Source organism: Chaetodon auriga, chromosome 5 (assembly GCF_051107435.1).
Source record: "Chaetodon auriga isolate fChaAug3 chromosome 5, fChaAug3.hap1, whole genome shotgun sequence".
Classification (NCBI taxonomy): domain Eukaryota; kingdom Metazoa; phylum Chordata; class Actinopteri; order Chaetodontiformes; family Chaetodontidae; genus Chaetodon; species Chaetodon auriga.
This window is the reverse complement of record NC_135078.1, coordinates 13,157,083-13,173,949: the sequence shown is the minus strand read 5'-3', so window position 1 is coordinate 13,173,949 and position 16,867 is coordinate 13,157,083. Positions and strand designations below refer to the sequence as shown.

Sequence of the window (16,867 nt, the reverse complement as noted above, 5' to 3'; positions counted from 1 at the left end):
TGCCCCTTGTGTAACTGAGTGTAACCCGCCGTGTAATAACATCCATGGCAGAGTGGATGTTATTACACGGCGAGGTTGCCACAGACGTCGAGAGGGTACAGCTGCCTTCTTTCCTGGGAGGAAAAAGACCGTTGACCACATTTAACTGTAGAGAAGTTTCACTCTTGTAGTTGTAAATGGTGGCCTGTTGTTTTTGAACAAGCAACTGAAAATCTGAATTCTGCACATATCGAAGTTACACTGTGAAAACAATACAAATCCAAACTGAAAGAAATATATCTGAGTCTCTTACTTATATTTCTCTCTTTGTGTCAGGTTTTACAGGAAAAAACTGCAACCACAACATCGATGACTGTCCAGGTCACGAGTGTCAGAATGGAGGGACATGTGTAGATGGAGTCAACACCTACAACTGTCAGTGTAAACCAGAATTTACAGGTCTGTATAGAGATGTTCCACTGCATGTGTCAATGCTCTTTCTTAGTTAAGAGACTGACGTTATTATCACTTGAGCACTTTAATGGTCTGACCCCTGGTTCTCTCACAGGTCAGCTCTGCACAGAGGACGTTGATGAATGCCAGCTTATGCCCAACGCTTGCCAAAATGGCGGCACGTGCCACAACACCTACGGCAGCTACCAGTGTGTGTGTGTGAACGGCTGGACTGGGGACGACTGCAGTGAGAACATCGATGACTGTGCCAGTGCAGCATGCCACCACGGGTCCACTTGTCATGACCGCGTAGCTTCTTTCTACTGCGAATGCCCCCATGGCCGCACAGGTATCTGCACGTTTCCTTTGATTTACAGGAATTTGGCTCAGTGCATGACAGGAAACAGCTTTATTTGAAAATGCCACAGCCTTACACTCTTAAATTCTGTAGAGATGGCTCTAAAATTTTATTGTGGAGCATGAGGGATATGGGGTGTAACAAATAACAATTAACGGCTGTACATGAGTGAGTAAGTGTTCCATCCAGAGAGAGTGATAAATGCTGGTCTTTGGTTTCTCCTGTGGTTTTGGATGTCTTATTATTCCCATGGAGACATTCTCTCCACTATTCCACACATTCGTCTCCCTGTGCCTATATTATCCACAATGCAACTGGCAACAGTTTGGTTGGAAACTCCGGTGTGTTACGCTAGCAGCTAATGTAGGTATGAGCTGCTAGCCTTGAGCTGAGGAGTGGGCTACAGAGGTCAGGCAAAACAGATTTTTCTCAGTGTCAAACTTGTAGCCCCAACAGATGCTGACTCAAGTGACATCATCCAAGGCAATTTCAGCAATTTATTCATAGCCACCTGCGGAGCCATACAAGGGTTTACAGAACTTTTTGCACACATGCAATAGTTCTTAGTTCTCCCCAAGACCTGTAGACAGACTTTGATGCCTAAAATCTTTGGCTCTCCCCTTTTAATTGATAGAAGGTATTCAAGGATGTTGAGTCCAGTACTAAAAAGTCTGTCTTCTGTATTGTGTACCAGGACTGCTGTGCCAGCTGGACGACGCCTGCATCAGCAACCCTTGTCAGAAAGGCTCCAACTGTGACACCAACCCTGTCAGCGGAAATCACTTCTGTACCTGCCCTTCAGGATACATCGGAGCTTCCTGCGATCAGGATGTTGACGAGTGCTCATTGGGTAAAACTCACACTACCTGACCCGCAAACTCTCTGTCTGTTGTTTAGTGTCAGCCCAAAAAACCTGAAAGATTGAGGACACATTTCAACTTTTGCTATGTCAGGGAGCTGTTTAACTAAACTACTGTCAAGAAAGCGTTTCAACCAGTTTCAACCATCACACATAACTCTTTTATACAAGCCGCAATACGAGCTCATTCTTTCCTGCTATTATGGGTACTTTGGTACCCATAATTGTGCCCATAATCGCAGTAAATAGCAACCTCAGGAGTATTATTGCTGTAATCACACAGAGTCGAAACTTTGGTTTGGCTTCGTCAAACAACACTAAACCTTCTAAATCATCTCATTGTCATGTCTTAACGGTCAAATTGCTCCTTGTTCGGTCTTGTACATACACGGCGGCCTGTTAACGCGAAGTTAAACTAATTATCTGTTTAAACAGGTTCCAACCCATGTGAGCATGCAGGGAAGTGTATAAACACCAAGGGCTCGTTCCAGTGTAAGTGTCAGCGGGGTTACGTGGGGCCGCGCTGTGAGCTGGACATCAACGAGTGCGTGTCTAACCCGTGTATGAATGAGGCCACTTGCCTGGACCAAATAGGAGACTTCCACTGTATCTGCATGCCAGGTAAGACAATCACTTAATTAATCACTTAAGCGTTTGATTTAAAAGCAATTTTCTGACACTGTATCAACTAAATGATTAATCAATTAATCTTGAAAACAGAGCTGAAGCACAATTTTTCACAATCGACAAGTCATTTTAGTCATTTTTTAAGCAAAAATGCCAACTGTCCCACTGCTAGCTTCTCAGTTTTGCTTTTCTTTGTCTTATGTGCCAGTAAAATGAATCTTTCGAGGTGCTGGATGTTGTCACCTTCTCAACTGTTAATCAGTTCAGAAAATAATTGCTAATGGCAGGTTTACTCCTATTTAAATAGCCACTGTATATGATGTATATCCATTACAGCAGTATATAGCAGCAGTGTGAAAATGCCTCTCACTGTGTCTCTTTCTAACCTATCCATCTCCCTCCTGGTCCTCCCTTGCTAATTGGCCAGGTTACGAGGGGGAGTTCTGCGAGATCGATACGGACGAGTGCGCCAACAGCCCCTGCCTGAACAACGGCAAGTGTATCGACAAGATCAACGCCTTCCACTGCCAGTGCCCCACAGGTGAGGCTGCCGTACCGCTGCAGAGGAGGAGGAGGAGGGGGAGGAAGGAAGGAAGGAAGGGAGGGGGGAGGAGGCTCGGGGCCAGGGGGCGCAGAGGTCGATCTGTCTCTCTGTCTCTGCACCTCGCTCACTCTCTGTTTCACTCAAAGACAAACACACACACACACACACACACACACACACACACACACACACACACACAAACACCTTTCTGGACGGGCACTAATCCCAGCCCTGAGGCAGGCTTACACAGGGCCGGGTAGCCCAGAACGAACGCAGCAGTCGAGGAGGAGAGGGAAAAAAAATCTATAGGGAGAGGCTTGAGGAAGTTTGAACTTTTTTAAACAAGTTTCTTATCCCTTTCTAAAAGTCTGATGAGTGAGCAGAAATTTGTGGATATAAACAAGACTTTTGAATGTGACTGGGAACAAGGGAGAGCTAATAATAGCATGCTGAGCTACTTCTACACTCCATAAAATGACATTTTCTGTCTTGTGGTGGTGAGTGAGGTAGTGGTTTAGTCTATTTTGAGGGCACCGAGATGTTTTGCTGTAGGCTTTTTGTTTTCCAGAAATGCCATTGGAGTTACACTGTTTGGACAAGAGGTATTGATGTTTTGTTCATAAAGGAAGGAACACAACTACTGAATCTTGAATAGAGAGAAAAGAGGAAAGCAAGGGAGCGATCATCAAACTCCCCAAATGTGTTTTTTGTTATGCATTCTTTCAATGGGATCATTGAGGTGGAAGTGATTTTTTTTTATTATTCTTTTTGGGTAGGAAAATAGCAAAGCTCTGAGTTGGGTGGATCAAAGGCAGCCTGGGTGGAGAGAGGCAGGATTCCTCCTGTTGAGAGGAAAAAGAAAGGAGGAAGGAAAAACAGAAAGAAAGAGAGAAAGAAAGACACCCCAACAAGGAAGCTTTACAATTAATAGAGAGGGGGTACAAGAGTGAACACAAGAGCTTAACGCCTAAGAAAACCGTGTGTGTGTGACAGTGAGAGAGGGTTATGTGAGGAAGCGGCACAAAGTGGTGGTGGTGAAAGTGTTTTTTGGGGAGGGTAGATGAGGGTTATGGGGGGGGGGTTAGATGCACAAACCGTTAGGCTGAAGCAGGAAGGGAGGGGGAAAGAAGGGGAAGGGGTCTCAACCGCCCTGCTTGAGATGTAAATTTGTCCCCGTTGCGAGCCAGGCCTGAGGCGAGGGTCCCCTCTTATTATTTCTGTACATGGAATAGCCATGGAAACCCCACTGAGAGACATTGAAATGTCTGATTCCAGCAGTCTGGGGATAAATCCCTCTTTGGCTGCTGCGGAGCATGGTGTGTGTGTGTGTTTGTGTGTGTGTGTGCGTGTGTGTGCGTGTGTGTGTGTTTGTGTGTGTGTGTGTGTGTATCCCTGTTCATTCTTACACTTCTGAGTCACCTTTTGTGTGTGCATGTGTGCATCTGGGTAAAAAATTCTTTTATAGTGTTTTTTTTTCCAGTCTCTTTTGATTTCAGTCAGGAGTGCATTTTGGAGCACTGTAACTGAACTGTGAAGAAACTTAACTTTTGCTTCACATCTTGGCAAAAAAACACTCAATTTGTACCGCAGAGGTTTGTTCCGGCTTCTTTCCCACTGCTGGAAAATGGCAACATTGCTTACAAAAGAGAGCGGTGTTGTTTTCCCCTCTCGGTCTGCAAACAGCTAATCATTCACTTTTGGATTATTGCATTAACATTTTTTCTTTATTATATTCACTGTTTTTTTTTTGTTGCAGTTGATTCAGAAGTGTACGTGTGTTTAGCATTTCATTTCTAGGCCTGTGCTGGCCGTGTCCTGCTAAAATCTAATTCTTCACATCCAGTCCAAAGCTCAACTGTGGCAGCTCCTGCTCATATAAGTCACACAAAACACGTGGAAAGGGAAACAATGTGGCCATTACTAGCAAAATAAAATCATGATCACAACCTCGCTCCATCCTTGCAGGTAATCATGATATCATGACTATCACCTGTTACCAATCAACCTGTTTACCTGTGGAATGTTCCAAACAGGTGTTTTTGGAGCATTCGCAACTTTCCCAGTCTTTTGTTGCTCCTGTCCCAACGTGTTTGAAACAGAATAAGAGTTTACAAAAATCAATGAAGCTGATGAGGTAAAACATGAAACATGTTGTCTTTGTACTGTTTTTGGTTGAGTATTTGTCAAGAAGTTTTTTTACACAGCCTCCCAACATTTTTGGAATTGGCAGATGGCTTTTTAAAGCACATACGGACTCGTAGTAACAGCTTTAATGCTTATTTTACTCGTGCTTCATGGGTCAGTTTGTGAAAAATGCCGTTGACTAATGGGATCGTTTGACCACTGACCTTATGAAAGAGGGCTACAAGACCAAGATCCATTTATTGATAGCCTATTAAGCATGTATTAATAATTACCAACATTAATAATGGAATGATTAGCAAAGGGAAAATGATTAACACCAGCCAAACTAAAATGATCTACCACTGATAAGGCATTAGTTATGACTTATAAAGTCTTATTACAAATTGTCTGGTGTTTATCCTCTCTTTGGTAATAATACAGTTATAAATTGGTTATTTCATTAATCAATATGCTACAACCTGACAACCCAAAAGTTGGTGCTGACCTTAAAAGTGATCCATGAAGCATTAGTAAATGATTTATTAATGATTAATAAAGCTCTAATCACAGTTTGAATGTATGTGTATGTGTACACACATGTTAACTGAAAACACACATGTATGTATGTGTCCACTGTGTCCATGCTGCAGTCCTCACATCATGCCAGAAACAGTGAATAGTTTAAGTCCACTGGGAGAAATCAGCTCGCCGCCAGCCACACAAATACTTCCTCACCGGATTAGCTGCTACTGGGTCTTTGTAGCTTAACCCACCTGTGTGTTCCTGCGGTGGTGTGGTGGTGAAGGGGTGGTGGAAGAGGGGTGGGGTAGTACTTTATCTCTTCATCAGACAACATCCCAATAGCCCTTGGACTGTACCACTGTGTGACAGAGGGGGAAACGAGAAGAAAATATCTGAGATGAGAATAACTCCAGGAAAAAAGAGGAAGCCTGCTGGTTGATTTTGAATGACAAGGAGTTTGAATAGTGGAGGGTCAAAGGTCAAGCTGGTTCTTTTAGAGGCGGGAAGGGAGTGGGGGGGGGTAGTGGAGAAGGGGTGAAAGCAAGATGGGAGAATGCGCATTGTGATGGTAAGGTTTTAGGGGACAAAGGAGGCAACGGGCTCAGTTTGGCGTTGCGCTGTGCAGACAGGCCCTCCTTTGTCTCTCACCCCTTGGTCAGGAGGCCTCGCAACTTTCATTCTTTCCTCATTTCTTTCCCTCCCTCCCCCCTGCTTTACACGAATTGGTTCCCCCACTCTCCCTTCTCCCTTTGGAGTCGTGCTGAAAAGAAGTGAAAGGGAAAATAGAGAGTTTGTAGTGTTGCACAGTTGTTAATTAACATGCAGATTTCTGATTCGTCGAGAGCTCTTATAGTATGAGCTCAGGATTATGAGAGGCACTGGTCTGAAATGGTGAGAACACAGTAGTAGACACGTCTGCACACACGCGCACGCGCGCACACACACTCCTTCATGCTCACATGCACACATGTAACACCCTCTTGTTGTCTTTCCAGGCTTCACTGGAAACCTTTGCCGGATAGACATCGACGAGTGTGCCAGCACGCCGTGTAAAAATGGCGCCAAGTGCACAGACGGACCCAACAAGTACACCTGCGAGTGCACTGAAGGTATACAAGTCCCAGCAAAAGCTGAAATCATAGGGTAGTGAAGTTTTAAGGGAGTGGAAAATTTAGAATTGAAGAACAAACAAGTGAAATACACCCTATAGATTCACCCACATCAGTTCAAAGGAAAACAACTCTTTTGCCAGGTTACTCTGGGAGGCACTGTGAGACAGACATCAATGAGTGTTACTCAGACCCGTGCCACTACGGCACCTGCATCGACGGTCTGGCCTCCTTCAGCTGCCACTGCAACCCTGGTTACACTGGCCGGCTGTGTGAGACCAACATCAATGAGTGTCTGAGCCAGCCGTGCAGGAATGGAGGCACCTGCCAGGACCGCGAGAACGCCTACATCTGCAGCTGCCCCAAGGGCACCACAGGTAACCCCCACACATATATAGATATAGAGGTACAAACATAGCTTTTTTCAAATATTCAAGTTTACTGAAAGCAACTTTCTGACAGGAATCAACTGTGAAATCAACATTGATGACTGCAAGAGCAATCCCTGTGACTCTGGGACCTGCATCGACAAGATCAATGGCTATGAGTGTGCCTGTGAACCCGGCTACACGGGTAAGCAACTGCACGAGAGTTGGTCATATTGAAACATGTGGCTGCATTATGGCAGATTAAATTAAAGAGGAGAAATTTACATATATACACAAAATGATAAAATAAAGTAGAATGAAAGTGGAGACAGTTTGCAGAAAGCCTCTCTCTGACTGTAACTTTAATGTAAGACATGTTGAACGTGTCGACTGTCTCAGGTGACCAGCAGACAAAACGAGTGTTTAAGGTGCAGGATTGGAGAGTTGAACGTATGGACGGAAAGTGCGGGTCTTGATGGGGAGGGTGACAGATGGCGAGCGAGTGAGCACGCTCCTCTGAGGCTCGACCGGTGTCACTTTCCAGCTCCACCCTGTCCCCAACCTGCTGCTGTTAGAACACGCAAGCTGCCCTCCCATACAAAGAGAGGATACACACACACTGTGGCGCACACAGTCACCTGGGATTTGAGCAGGAGAAAAGATTCCCTGAAAGATTCCTGAAAGTTGAGCTTTTAAAAGCTTGGAAGCCGGCCCCTGCTTTAAAGCTAAATGGGCTGCCTTTATGTTAATGCGTGGCACCAGGCTGAATGGCGTCAACGTTTCAAGTGGCCGACAAAGAGGGACTTAAAACCCCTCATGTTTCTGGAAATTGATACATTCACTGCACTGAAATATAGACTTCATTGTGAGGCATCTTTGTGTGTTGCAGTGTGATTTGGCATTGTGAATTTAAAATAATACTTTAAACAGAGTACAAAATGCACAGTTGACGGGTGTTTCTTTCAAAGCCACTTCTTTGTCTGTACAACAGTTTAAGGGAATAGTTTGACGATGTATGTTAATTAATTTCTTGCAGAGATTCAAATGAAAAGATCAATAGACACTTTCATATGTGTCCATTAAATTTGAAGCTATAGCCAGGAGGCAGTTAGCTAACCTTAGCATAAAAACTGGAAACAGGTGGAAATAGCTAGCTTGAGGAGGTAAAAAATAAAACGGTGCTGTTTATGGGGGATTATGTGCAGGACTGATTCTTGGCTGGGAGCAGTGACTTCCTACCTAGCAACCTCACAGTGAAGACAAGACTCCAGGAAGTCACTGCACCCAGCCAAGAAATAGTCCGGCACATATCCCACTGTTAAACCACACCTTGTTGGTTTAACACTTTGTTTTTGCGTGGTCTAAGCAAACAAAATGCAACATGTTAATTAGTTATCAGTGCTGGTAGGTGGAGTTGACCTTTGGGCAAAGCCAAGCTAGCTGTTTCCCACTGTTTTCAGTCTGTATGCTAAGCTAAGCTAGTCAGCTACTGCAGAATGGTCGCAATCTTCTTGTCTAACTCTGGGCAAGAAAGCAAATTAGTGTATTTCCCAAAGCAGAGAACCATAGTTTTAAGACTTTGAGATTTTAAGACTTAAGAATCCTCTACTTTGTTTTAGGTACCATGTGTAACATCAATATCGACGAGTGTGCCATCAACCCCTGCCACAATGGCGGCACGTGCATTGATGGCATCAACAGCTTCACCTGCGTGTGTCCAGAAGGTTACCATGACGCCACCTGCTTCTCCCAGGTCAATGAGTGCCTCAGCAACCCCTGCATCCATGGTCACTGTGAAGACAAGATCAATGGGTGAGACAGCAGTTAAGACCACCTGCACATTGCATTTATGTGTTTGTCATGAAGCAAATATGAGGATGTAATAAATCAAGAAATATCTAGTAACATATATTGAGAAACATTTCTTTCTCATCAATAGAATGAGGGGTAAATGCTAAAACTAAGTGTAACTTGCCGTGACTGTATCACAAGTGGAGAAGAGTCATAAAGTCTTATAAATAGATAAAGCTTATCTTAGCTAAGCATAAAGATTGGAAACAGGGGGAAACATCCCTAAATATACCTGATGGTGGATTTCGAGTGGACGCAGATCATGTAACAAGAATCTACCAGACTTAATGTATCTACAGAGATTCATCACAGTTTCCAATGGTTTCTCCCCGTCAGCTATAAATGCCTGTGTGACTCTGGCTGGAGCGGTAAAAACTGTGACATCAACAACAATGAGTGTGAATCCAACCCCTGTATGAATGGAGGCACCTGCAAGGACATGACCAGCGGATATGTTTGCACCTGTCGCATGGGCTTCACTGGTCAGTGTTTGTGTTGTGCACATGACTGTGTGTTGATATTCTTCCATGTGTGTATGTCATCCGCACCACTTGACTGTTGACCTTCAACTTAAACTGAAGTGTGTGTAATATGTTGTCCACTGTAACTGCAGGCCCAAACTGTCAGACCAACATCAATGAATGTGCCTCCAACCCCTGCCTCAACCAGGGGACGTGCATTGACGACGTCGCAGGCTACAAGTGCAACTGTATCCTGCCTTACACGGGTATGAAAATATTATTGAAAATATTTGATAGGCCCATGTGTTGGCCTGGTGTTCTTGCTTTTCAATGCTGGGAGGGGACACTTTCCACAGCCTGTGTACTTGAAGTTATTGGGCAAAGAGGAAAAACGTGCAGAGGATGAAATAACTGTCGAGTAAAGTTCAACCGCAAGACTTCCTCTGGGCTCAAAGACACCAAACCTATGACTCACTCTGCTCCTCTGCGATACACAAGCATCCCTGATAGGAGACCTGGAAAATGTTTTCATGTCATCTCACTTATTATTTGACAAAACAGATAATGATGGAAAGGCTAAGGGCAAATTTTCTTGTATTTGTCGAGTCGTCTTTTTGGAAAAATCCACAGGACTTTGAATAATAAAAGGCTCTTGCTTGTGCCGGGGTGGGAACGGGGTGCTTGACACATTTCCTGTTTGCCTGCTTCCTGTCTCACAGAACAGCAAATGGCTTCACAATGGCCGGAAACTGGAGCCAGCTTCCTGTAAGAGCCATGTGTTGTGGAAACAGATAGGGAAATGTCTCGGCAGGCCTTTAACACTGACAGAACCTGGCTAAAATCTTCTGATAGCACTGATTGAAAGATGATTCTGTGTCCATTTGGGTTGGGTTATCTCCAAGTTCATGACTTCTACATGATATCATGCCGGGAAAGTTAATGTTAAACGCAGTTTGTAGTTAATTTTCAGTAAAGGTGTGCTTTAATAGACATGTATATATGTTCCAGGAGAAAACTGTGAAACCTTGATGGCCCCCTGTAGCTCCAAACCCTGCATGCATGGAGGAGTGTGTCACGAGTCAGAGGACTATGAGAGCTTCTCCTGTGTCTGCCCTGAAGGATGGCAAGGTAAACGTTAACGTCTGCATATCTGTGCCTATGACCGGAACTATTTATTTCTAACTGTCAGCGGAGAGGTTGTACAGTTCAGCTGGGAATTCCCAACAAAGAGAGACTCATTTCAGTTTCAAAATGTTAGATTGACACTCATTTATTTCAGTGTTTTTTCAAGCACTCACTTCGAAAACATTCTGATTGGGTGTAGACCTGAGTTATGGTATGCAACACACCCTTCTCTCTCTTTGAATACTTGGATAGCTGACTGAATAACAGTGATGTGCAGAGGATTTGTACTTTCTCCAGTGTATTCACAGTATATGGATGGATGTGTATTTATATGGGTTAGAATATGGACAAAATTAAAATGCTAAAATGTTAGCTTGACACAACTCCCTCATCAGAGCCGTTTCCTTGCTTAGTTTCCTTCTTAGAGTTTTACTTCTTTCACTCCTTGGAACCAGTTAACTGTTGTACTTGTTCTGTGCCACCGTTCAAAGAAGAGGTGAAATTTACTCTGTCTCCTCTTTCCACCCCACCAAGGCCGAACATGTGCGCTGGACATCAAAGAGTGCGTGAAGAATCCCTGCCGCAACGGAGCAACCTGCCAGAACACTTTGGGCAGTTACCGCTGTGGCTGCAAACCGGGCTTCACAGGACGCAACTGTGAAACGAACATTGACGACTGCAAGCCGAGTATGCTCTCCAGTCTCTCTCCATTTGCCTCTTTTACTTAATATACTGCAGACAAACCGAAAGCTGCATGTAGCAAAGATCTCAAAGCACAAGCTGAGCGGAATGCTTTGTCCCTCCACCCACAGACCCCTGCAGCAATGGAGGCCTCTGTAAGGACGAGGTGCATGGCTTCCTTTGTACCTGCCGGCCAGGCTTTCGGGGCACAAAATGCGAGGAGGACATCAACGAGTGTGAGAGCAACCCGTGCAAGAACGGAGCCAACTGCACTGACTGTGTCAACAGCTACTTCTGTACCTGCCCTCCCGGCTTCAGTGGAATCCACTGTGAAAATAACACTCCTGACTGCACTGAGAGGTACACAGCTCCCAGATCACAAAGTGTAGTGTTACGATCACAAACAACCCCCACAGCTTTTATATTCAGGAATAAGACAGACACTTGAACTCTGGTCAGTGGGTGTATTTACACAGGTTGATGAGTAAGGGCATCTGTTCAGATCAACAGCTTCTCCTCTTAATGTAGACCTCATTTTCTTGTCCACCACTGCCCCCTCTGGTGGAGTACTGATGCACACCAGCTGACCTCAGCATCTTCTAAATTGCAGCTGTTTCAGTAAGTTAAGTAGTGTGACCCTAATGAGAGTTTAACTGCATAGCTGTTTCTTAAAATGCCAAGACTAGTTTCCCTTAACATCATCACTGCAGCTCCCAGGTAAGAAAACATGGAAATCTGATGATGAAGTAGGTCATTGCTTGAAAAACAATTAGTTTTTGTTTTTTTCTGTGGACAAATCAGATGTGCATTTGCCTGCAACTCAGGTAATGAGAGTGTTATTGATTCGCTCTCCTCCTCTCTTCTTTCTAAAAAGCTGCAGAACACTCAGTTTTGTGAATTTCTTCCATTTTTTTCTCTGCAGCTCCTGCTTCAATGGCGGAACCTGTGTGGACGGCATCAACACCTTCACGTGTTTATGTCCGCCGGGCTTCACTGGGAGCTACTGCCAGCATGACATCAACGAGTGTGACTCCAAACCCTGTCTGAATGGCGGCACCTGCCAGGACAGCTATGGCACCTACAAATGCACCTGCCCACATGGATACACTGGCCTCAACTGTCAGGTAGGAGGATGGAGAAGGGATTTATTTACTGTATAGCTGTTTTTTCTAGAGCCTTTAATCCTTACTGTGTATTTCACAGTTTTAACCTTTGATAAAAACTACACAGGTAAAAGTGAATTGAGGCTGATGCTTTGTGTTTGCGCCTTGCAGAACTTGGTTCGTTGGTGTGACTCCTCGCCCTGTAAGAACGGGGGAACTTGCTGGCAGAGGGGAACCACCTACACCTGTGAGTGTGAGACCGGCTGGACGGGACTTTACTGTGACGTCCCAAGTGTCTCCTGTGAGGTGGCAGCCAAACAGAGAGGTAAGATGCGAGTTGCCTTGGTTTGAAATTTCTGTTTTCCCGTGTGTTCCTTTATGTGCAGGCTAAGCAAATCTCCCTTGCTCAAGTTAAACTGTCAGAAACCAACCTGAAGCCCACTGTCTCATCCCCTCTGCGCAGGAGTCGATGTTGCCTATCTGTGTCGTAACTCGGGTCAGTGTCTGGACGCAGGAAACGTTCACTACTGCCACTGCCAGGTCGGCTACACTGGAAGTTACTGTGAAGAGCAGGTGGACGAATGCACACCAAACCCCTGCCAGAACGGAGCCACCTGTACCAACTTTTTAGGTGGATACACCTGCAAGGTAACAGCACTGAAGAAAACTAGTTGTTTAATGTAAAATACTACTGAAATATGCATTTAGCAATTCAATCTGATGCAATCAGAAGGCATCAGATCTAAATATACTTGTATAAATGCAAGACTTATATGTGGTTAGATATGTTTTTACCTTTTTTAAGATTTAAGATACATTTGTTCCACATAGTATATTTTAATTTAAGGTTAATTTGAATTGCAAATTGAATTTTAAATGCCACTCTACTTGATATTTTAAAGATCTTGTTCTATTCTAACTTCATCAAACTTGTTCACCTCGTTTTACCGTTTATTAAAATCTCAAACCTCAATTTTGTATCATGAATTAGTTCAAACTCCTGGGTGTACAGCGGGCATCCTTTTAGCTCAAACAACACAAGGCCCCTAATGAAGAGGCCTGTTTATAAATAGAAGACAAACAGGTTACGTTAATCTCCCCTGGAATAGAGGATCTGCTGGCCTTGGCAGGATGGAGGCCAGAAAACAGCCAGGTAAACAAAAACCATCTTTGTTTCATGTCAGACATTGATTAAACTTTACCCTCTCTTCTCCCTCTACATTCCTTCCCTCCCTCCTTCTTTGCTCCTTCTTCTTCTTCTTCTCTCTCTTGTTCCTTCACTCTCTTAGTGCATGCCAGGATACGTGGGGACCAACTGCTCTGACGAGATCAATGAATGCTTCTCCCAGCCGTGCCAGAACGGGGGCACCTGCATTGACCTGATCAATACCTACAAATGCTCCTGTCCCCGGGGAACCCAAGGTCAGCAGACCCCACGCACACTCCTCCACACCACTCTGCCTCTCCATCCTCTCCACGCTTCATTAATTGGGGCTTAACAGCAGCCGGGGCATGTCTGAAAACTCCTCCTCCCGTCTTGCCTTCCTCTACTTGTCAAATACTCCATCGATTTTTCTCTCAGACATGAAGGGAAGTGTGCGTTGTAGGTCAGCCCAAAGTTCCGGCAGAGTTGGGCATGTCCCAAAAAAAGCTAACGTGTTGTTGGAGATATTTTGATCAAGAAACTAAAAAATGTGGAGTGAAAATTCCTGATTTTTAAGCCGCATTGTTTTCACTCTCTCTGTGTCGTGTCCTGCTTCTCTTTTAACCTAAAATGTGTTACATTATGGAAGCAGGATACTCTTGAAATGTTCTCTATTTGTGACTCTTTAAGTCTCTTAAGTCCACTTCTTTTTATCTTTGTTGATCTTCAGGCCATGTACAGTAATAGTGTGTGATGCAACAACTCCATTGTTTCTCTTTGTTACTTTTACCGATTTGTACTTAAAAATAAAAAAAAAGCAGATGTTTAGAAGGAGCACATCCATTTGAACCAAATTCCACCCAGATGTTGCCCCTGCAAGAGGACACTGATCACTGCAGTTCACAGTAAAAGCAGTAAAACAGGTTCTGTTACACTGAAAATGAAAAGAAAAATAAGGACTTTCACCTGGATGATTGTATGATAGATTTATTATATGTACAATTTTTTGTACTGAAGAAAATCTCTGATACCTTTGTTTTTGAAATTTCAAAGCAAAAATGATGAGCTCTAACCATGTTACACCATCAATCTATAATACAGAGACAAATCAATTGTCAATCAATACAAGAGGCTGATATATTCATTTTTCATTGACTTTAACCTTGATAGACCATAATGCATTACAGCCATGAGACTTTGCTTTTCTGGGTAATTATGAGGGTGTTTTTCCTTAAACCTTGTTTTCTTCTCTCACTATAGATCACTCACATATATGTATGGAGTTCTCTGCTTCATCTTAAACGTTCAATTTGTTGCATGTCATTCTGGGAAATGTAGGAATTAACTACTGAGTTAGAAGCAGAAGTTGGCCGAAATTCGTCATACAAATAAAGTCATTTGTATCACATTATTACAAAGGAGCTCCTGGAATTAATTGAATATCACAGATTCAGTCTTGATAAAACATTAAGGAGTTAAATTATTTTTCTAAACTATTGAAAACTGACTTTAGTCCCTCTTCCCCTGCCGTACCTCCCTCAGGTGTGCACTGTGAGATCAACATCGACGACTGCAACCCCTTCACCGACCCGGTGACCAAAGAGCCCAAGTGTTTCAATAAAGGCAAGTGTGTGGATCGAGTCGGAGGCTACCACTGCATCTGCCCCGCAGGGTACGTGGGGGAGCGCTGCGAGGGAGACGTCAATGAGTGTCTGTCCAACCCCTGTGACCCGCGGGGCACGCACAGCTGCATCCAGCTCACCAACAACTACCGCTGCGAGTGTCGCACAGGATACACAGGTGAGCGGCCGAATGAGGGCGACATTTGATAACGTGTACTCCTGCTGATGTGATTGCCAGTCCATTTGTGAGTAAAACTGAAAACATTGCTGGAAATGTGAGACTACGTTTGAACAGAAGATGAGAAACATTTTCTGTGTGTGACTCCTCTGTAGGTCAACGCTGTGACACAGTGTTTGATGGATGTAAAGGAAAGCCATGTCGCAACGGAGGGACCTGTGCTGTCGCCAGTAACACCCCGCATGGCTTCATCTGCAAATGCCCTCCTGTGAGTATCTGCACACTCCTAAACACACACACACACACACACACACACACACACACACACACACTCATCTTTGTCACTTTTAAGGATAATATACGTATTAATACATGATTTAATACATACGTATTAAATCACATTGCTTCCCCAGAGGATTACCCAAAAGCTTAATGATTATTATTTTTATTATTATTGTTATTATTAACTTAGCTGTGAGGTGACAATTCTAACCATTTTTTATTTTCACCCTGCCAATAAATTAAGGATTTCTGTGTTTCCTGTCCTCCTCTTACAGGGCTTCACCGGCTCCACGTGTGAATATGACGCCCAGGCCTGCGGCAGCCTCCAATGCCGCAATGGAGGCACCTGCATCTCCGGCCACAAGAATTCCAGGTGTCTGTGCACACCGTCCTTCACTGGGCCCGAGTGCCAGTATCCCACTGACAGCCCCTGTAATTCCAACCCCTGCTACAATGGCGGCACATGTGAATACACGTCCGAGGCGCCATTCTACCACTGCGTCTGCCCCACAAACTTCAACGGTCTCCGATGCCACATCCTGGATTACAGCTTCCATGGAGGGTTCGGCCACGACATCCTGCCACCACCAGAGGTGGAGGTCACCTGCGACATCCCACAGTGTGAGGAAGCTAAGCACAACAAGTTCTGCGACGTGCTCTGTAACAACCACGCGTGCGGCTGGGACAACGGCGACTGCTCGCTCAACTTCAACGACCCGTGGAAGAACTGCTCCGCCTCGCTGCAGTGCTGGCGATACTTCAACGATGGGAAGTGCGATTCGCAGTGTGACAACGCTGGATGTCTCTACGATGGGTTTGACTGCCAGAATCTGGAGGGACAGTGCAAGTGAGTGGCGTTTGTATTGAGATATGAGACAAGATTCAAATTTAAAGATCAGGCCTGATATGGTTCTGATGAGACAGCACTAAGAAGAGCTTCTTGTCCAATGTACAGCTAAAGCAGATTAAAATGAACCTTAAAAATTTGCATTTAAAATGTACATTTATAATTTAGATGGAGAAATTTTCATACACAGTTTGGTACCATGGTTTTGTTTTTCCAGGCCAGGATTTTATTCATATTGACGAATGACCAGAATCTCAATCATTCAATATTTGTAATAACATTTCTGAACTTCTTCACTATAATGTTTACAACCATGATTCAGAATTCCCTTAATTGTCACTAAACAACACAGGATTGCACAATGAAAAGAACTGATGCCCCCCCCTTCACATTACACACAGAAAACGCATAAACACATACAATAATTCCAGTTACGCTGGAACACAACAAAGCAGGATATTAAAAACAGCACCAGAGGAAGATATCAAAGAAACACACACAGAATCACACACACATATATACAGACAAGAAATATGTGTCCTGCCTCTGTCTCAGCCTGAATCATGTAATACTACGGCAGCACACATAAGCGGTCATGACACCCAACATAATGAACTAACATAACCTTTT

At 44.1% G+C, this 16,867-nt stretch overlaps 1 protein-coding gene across 2 annotated transcripts in view; it reads left to right on the top strand.

Annotated features, from left to right (window-relative positions):
* notch1b (notch receptor 1b) overlaps positions 1-16,867 on the top strand; it is a 41,649-nt gene that overhangs the window by 15,778 nt on the left and 9,004 nt on the right. For both annotated transcript variants that reach the window (XM_076730894.1, XM_076730893.1), the window contains exons 5-25: positions 316-438; positions 548-781; positions 1,485-1,640; positions 2,085-2,270; positions 2,704-2,817; positions 6,462-6,575; positions 6,719-6,952; positions 7,038-7,148; positions 8,563-8,755; positions 9,131-9,276; positions 9,408-9,521; positions 10,264-10,383; positions 10,915-11,067; positions 11,193-11,421; positions 11,984-12,185; positions 12,336-12,489; positions 12,628-12,812; positions 13,454-13,586; positions 14,851-15,108; positions 15,264-15,376; positions 15,666-16,237. In XM_076730894.1, coding sequence (XP_076587009.1) covers positions 316-438; positions 548-781; positions 1,485-1,640; positions 2,085-2,270; positions 2,704-2,817; positions 6,462-6,575; positions 6,719-6,952; positions 7,038-7,148; positions 8,563-8,755; positions 9,131-9,276; positions 9,408-9,521; positions 10,264-10,383; positions 10,915-11,067; positions 11,193-11,421; positions 11,984-12,185; positions 12,336-12,489; positions 12,628-12,812; positions 13,454-13,586; positions 14,851-15,108; positions 15,264-15,376; positions 15,666-16,237 — 3,844 coding nt within the window. The remainder of the gene's footprint in view (positions 1-315; positions 439-547; positions 782-1,484; positions 1,641-2,084; positions 2,271-2,703; positions 2,818-6,461; positions 6,576-6,718; positions 6,953-7,037; positions 7,149-8,562; positions 8,756-9,130; positions 9,277-9,407; positions 9,522-10,263; positions 10,384-10,914; positions 11,068-11,192; positions 11,422-11,983; positions 12,186-12,335; positions 12,490-12,627; positions 12,813-13,453; positions 13,587-14,850; positions 15,109-15,263; positions 15,377-15,665; positions 16,238-16,867) is intronic.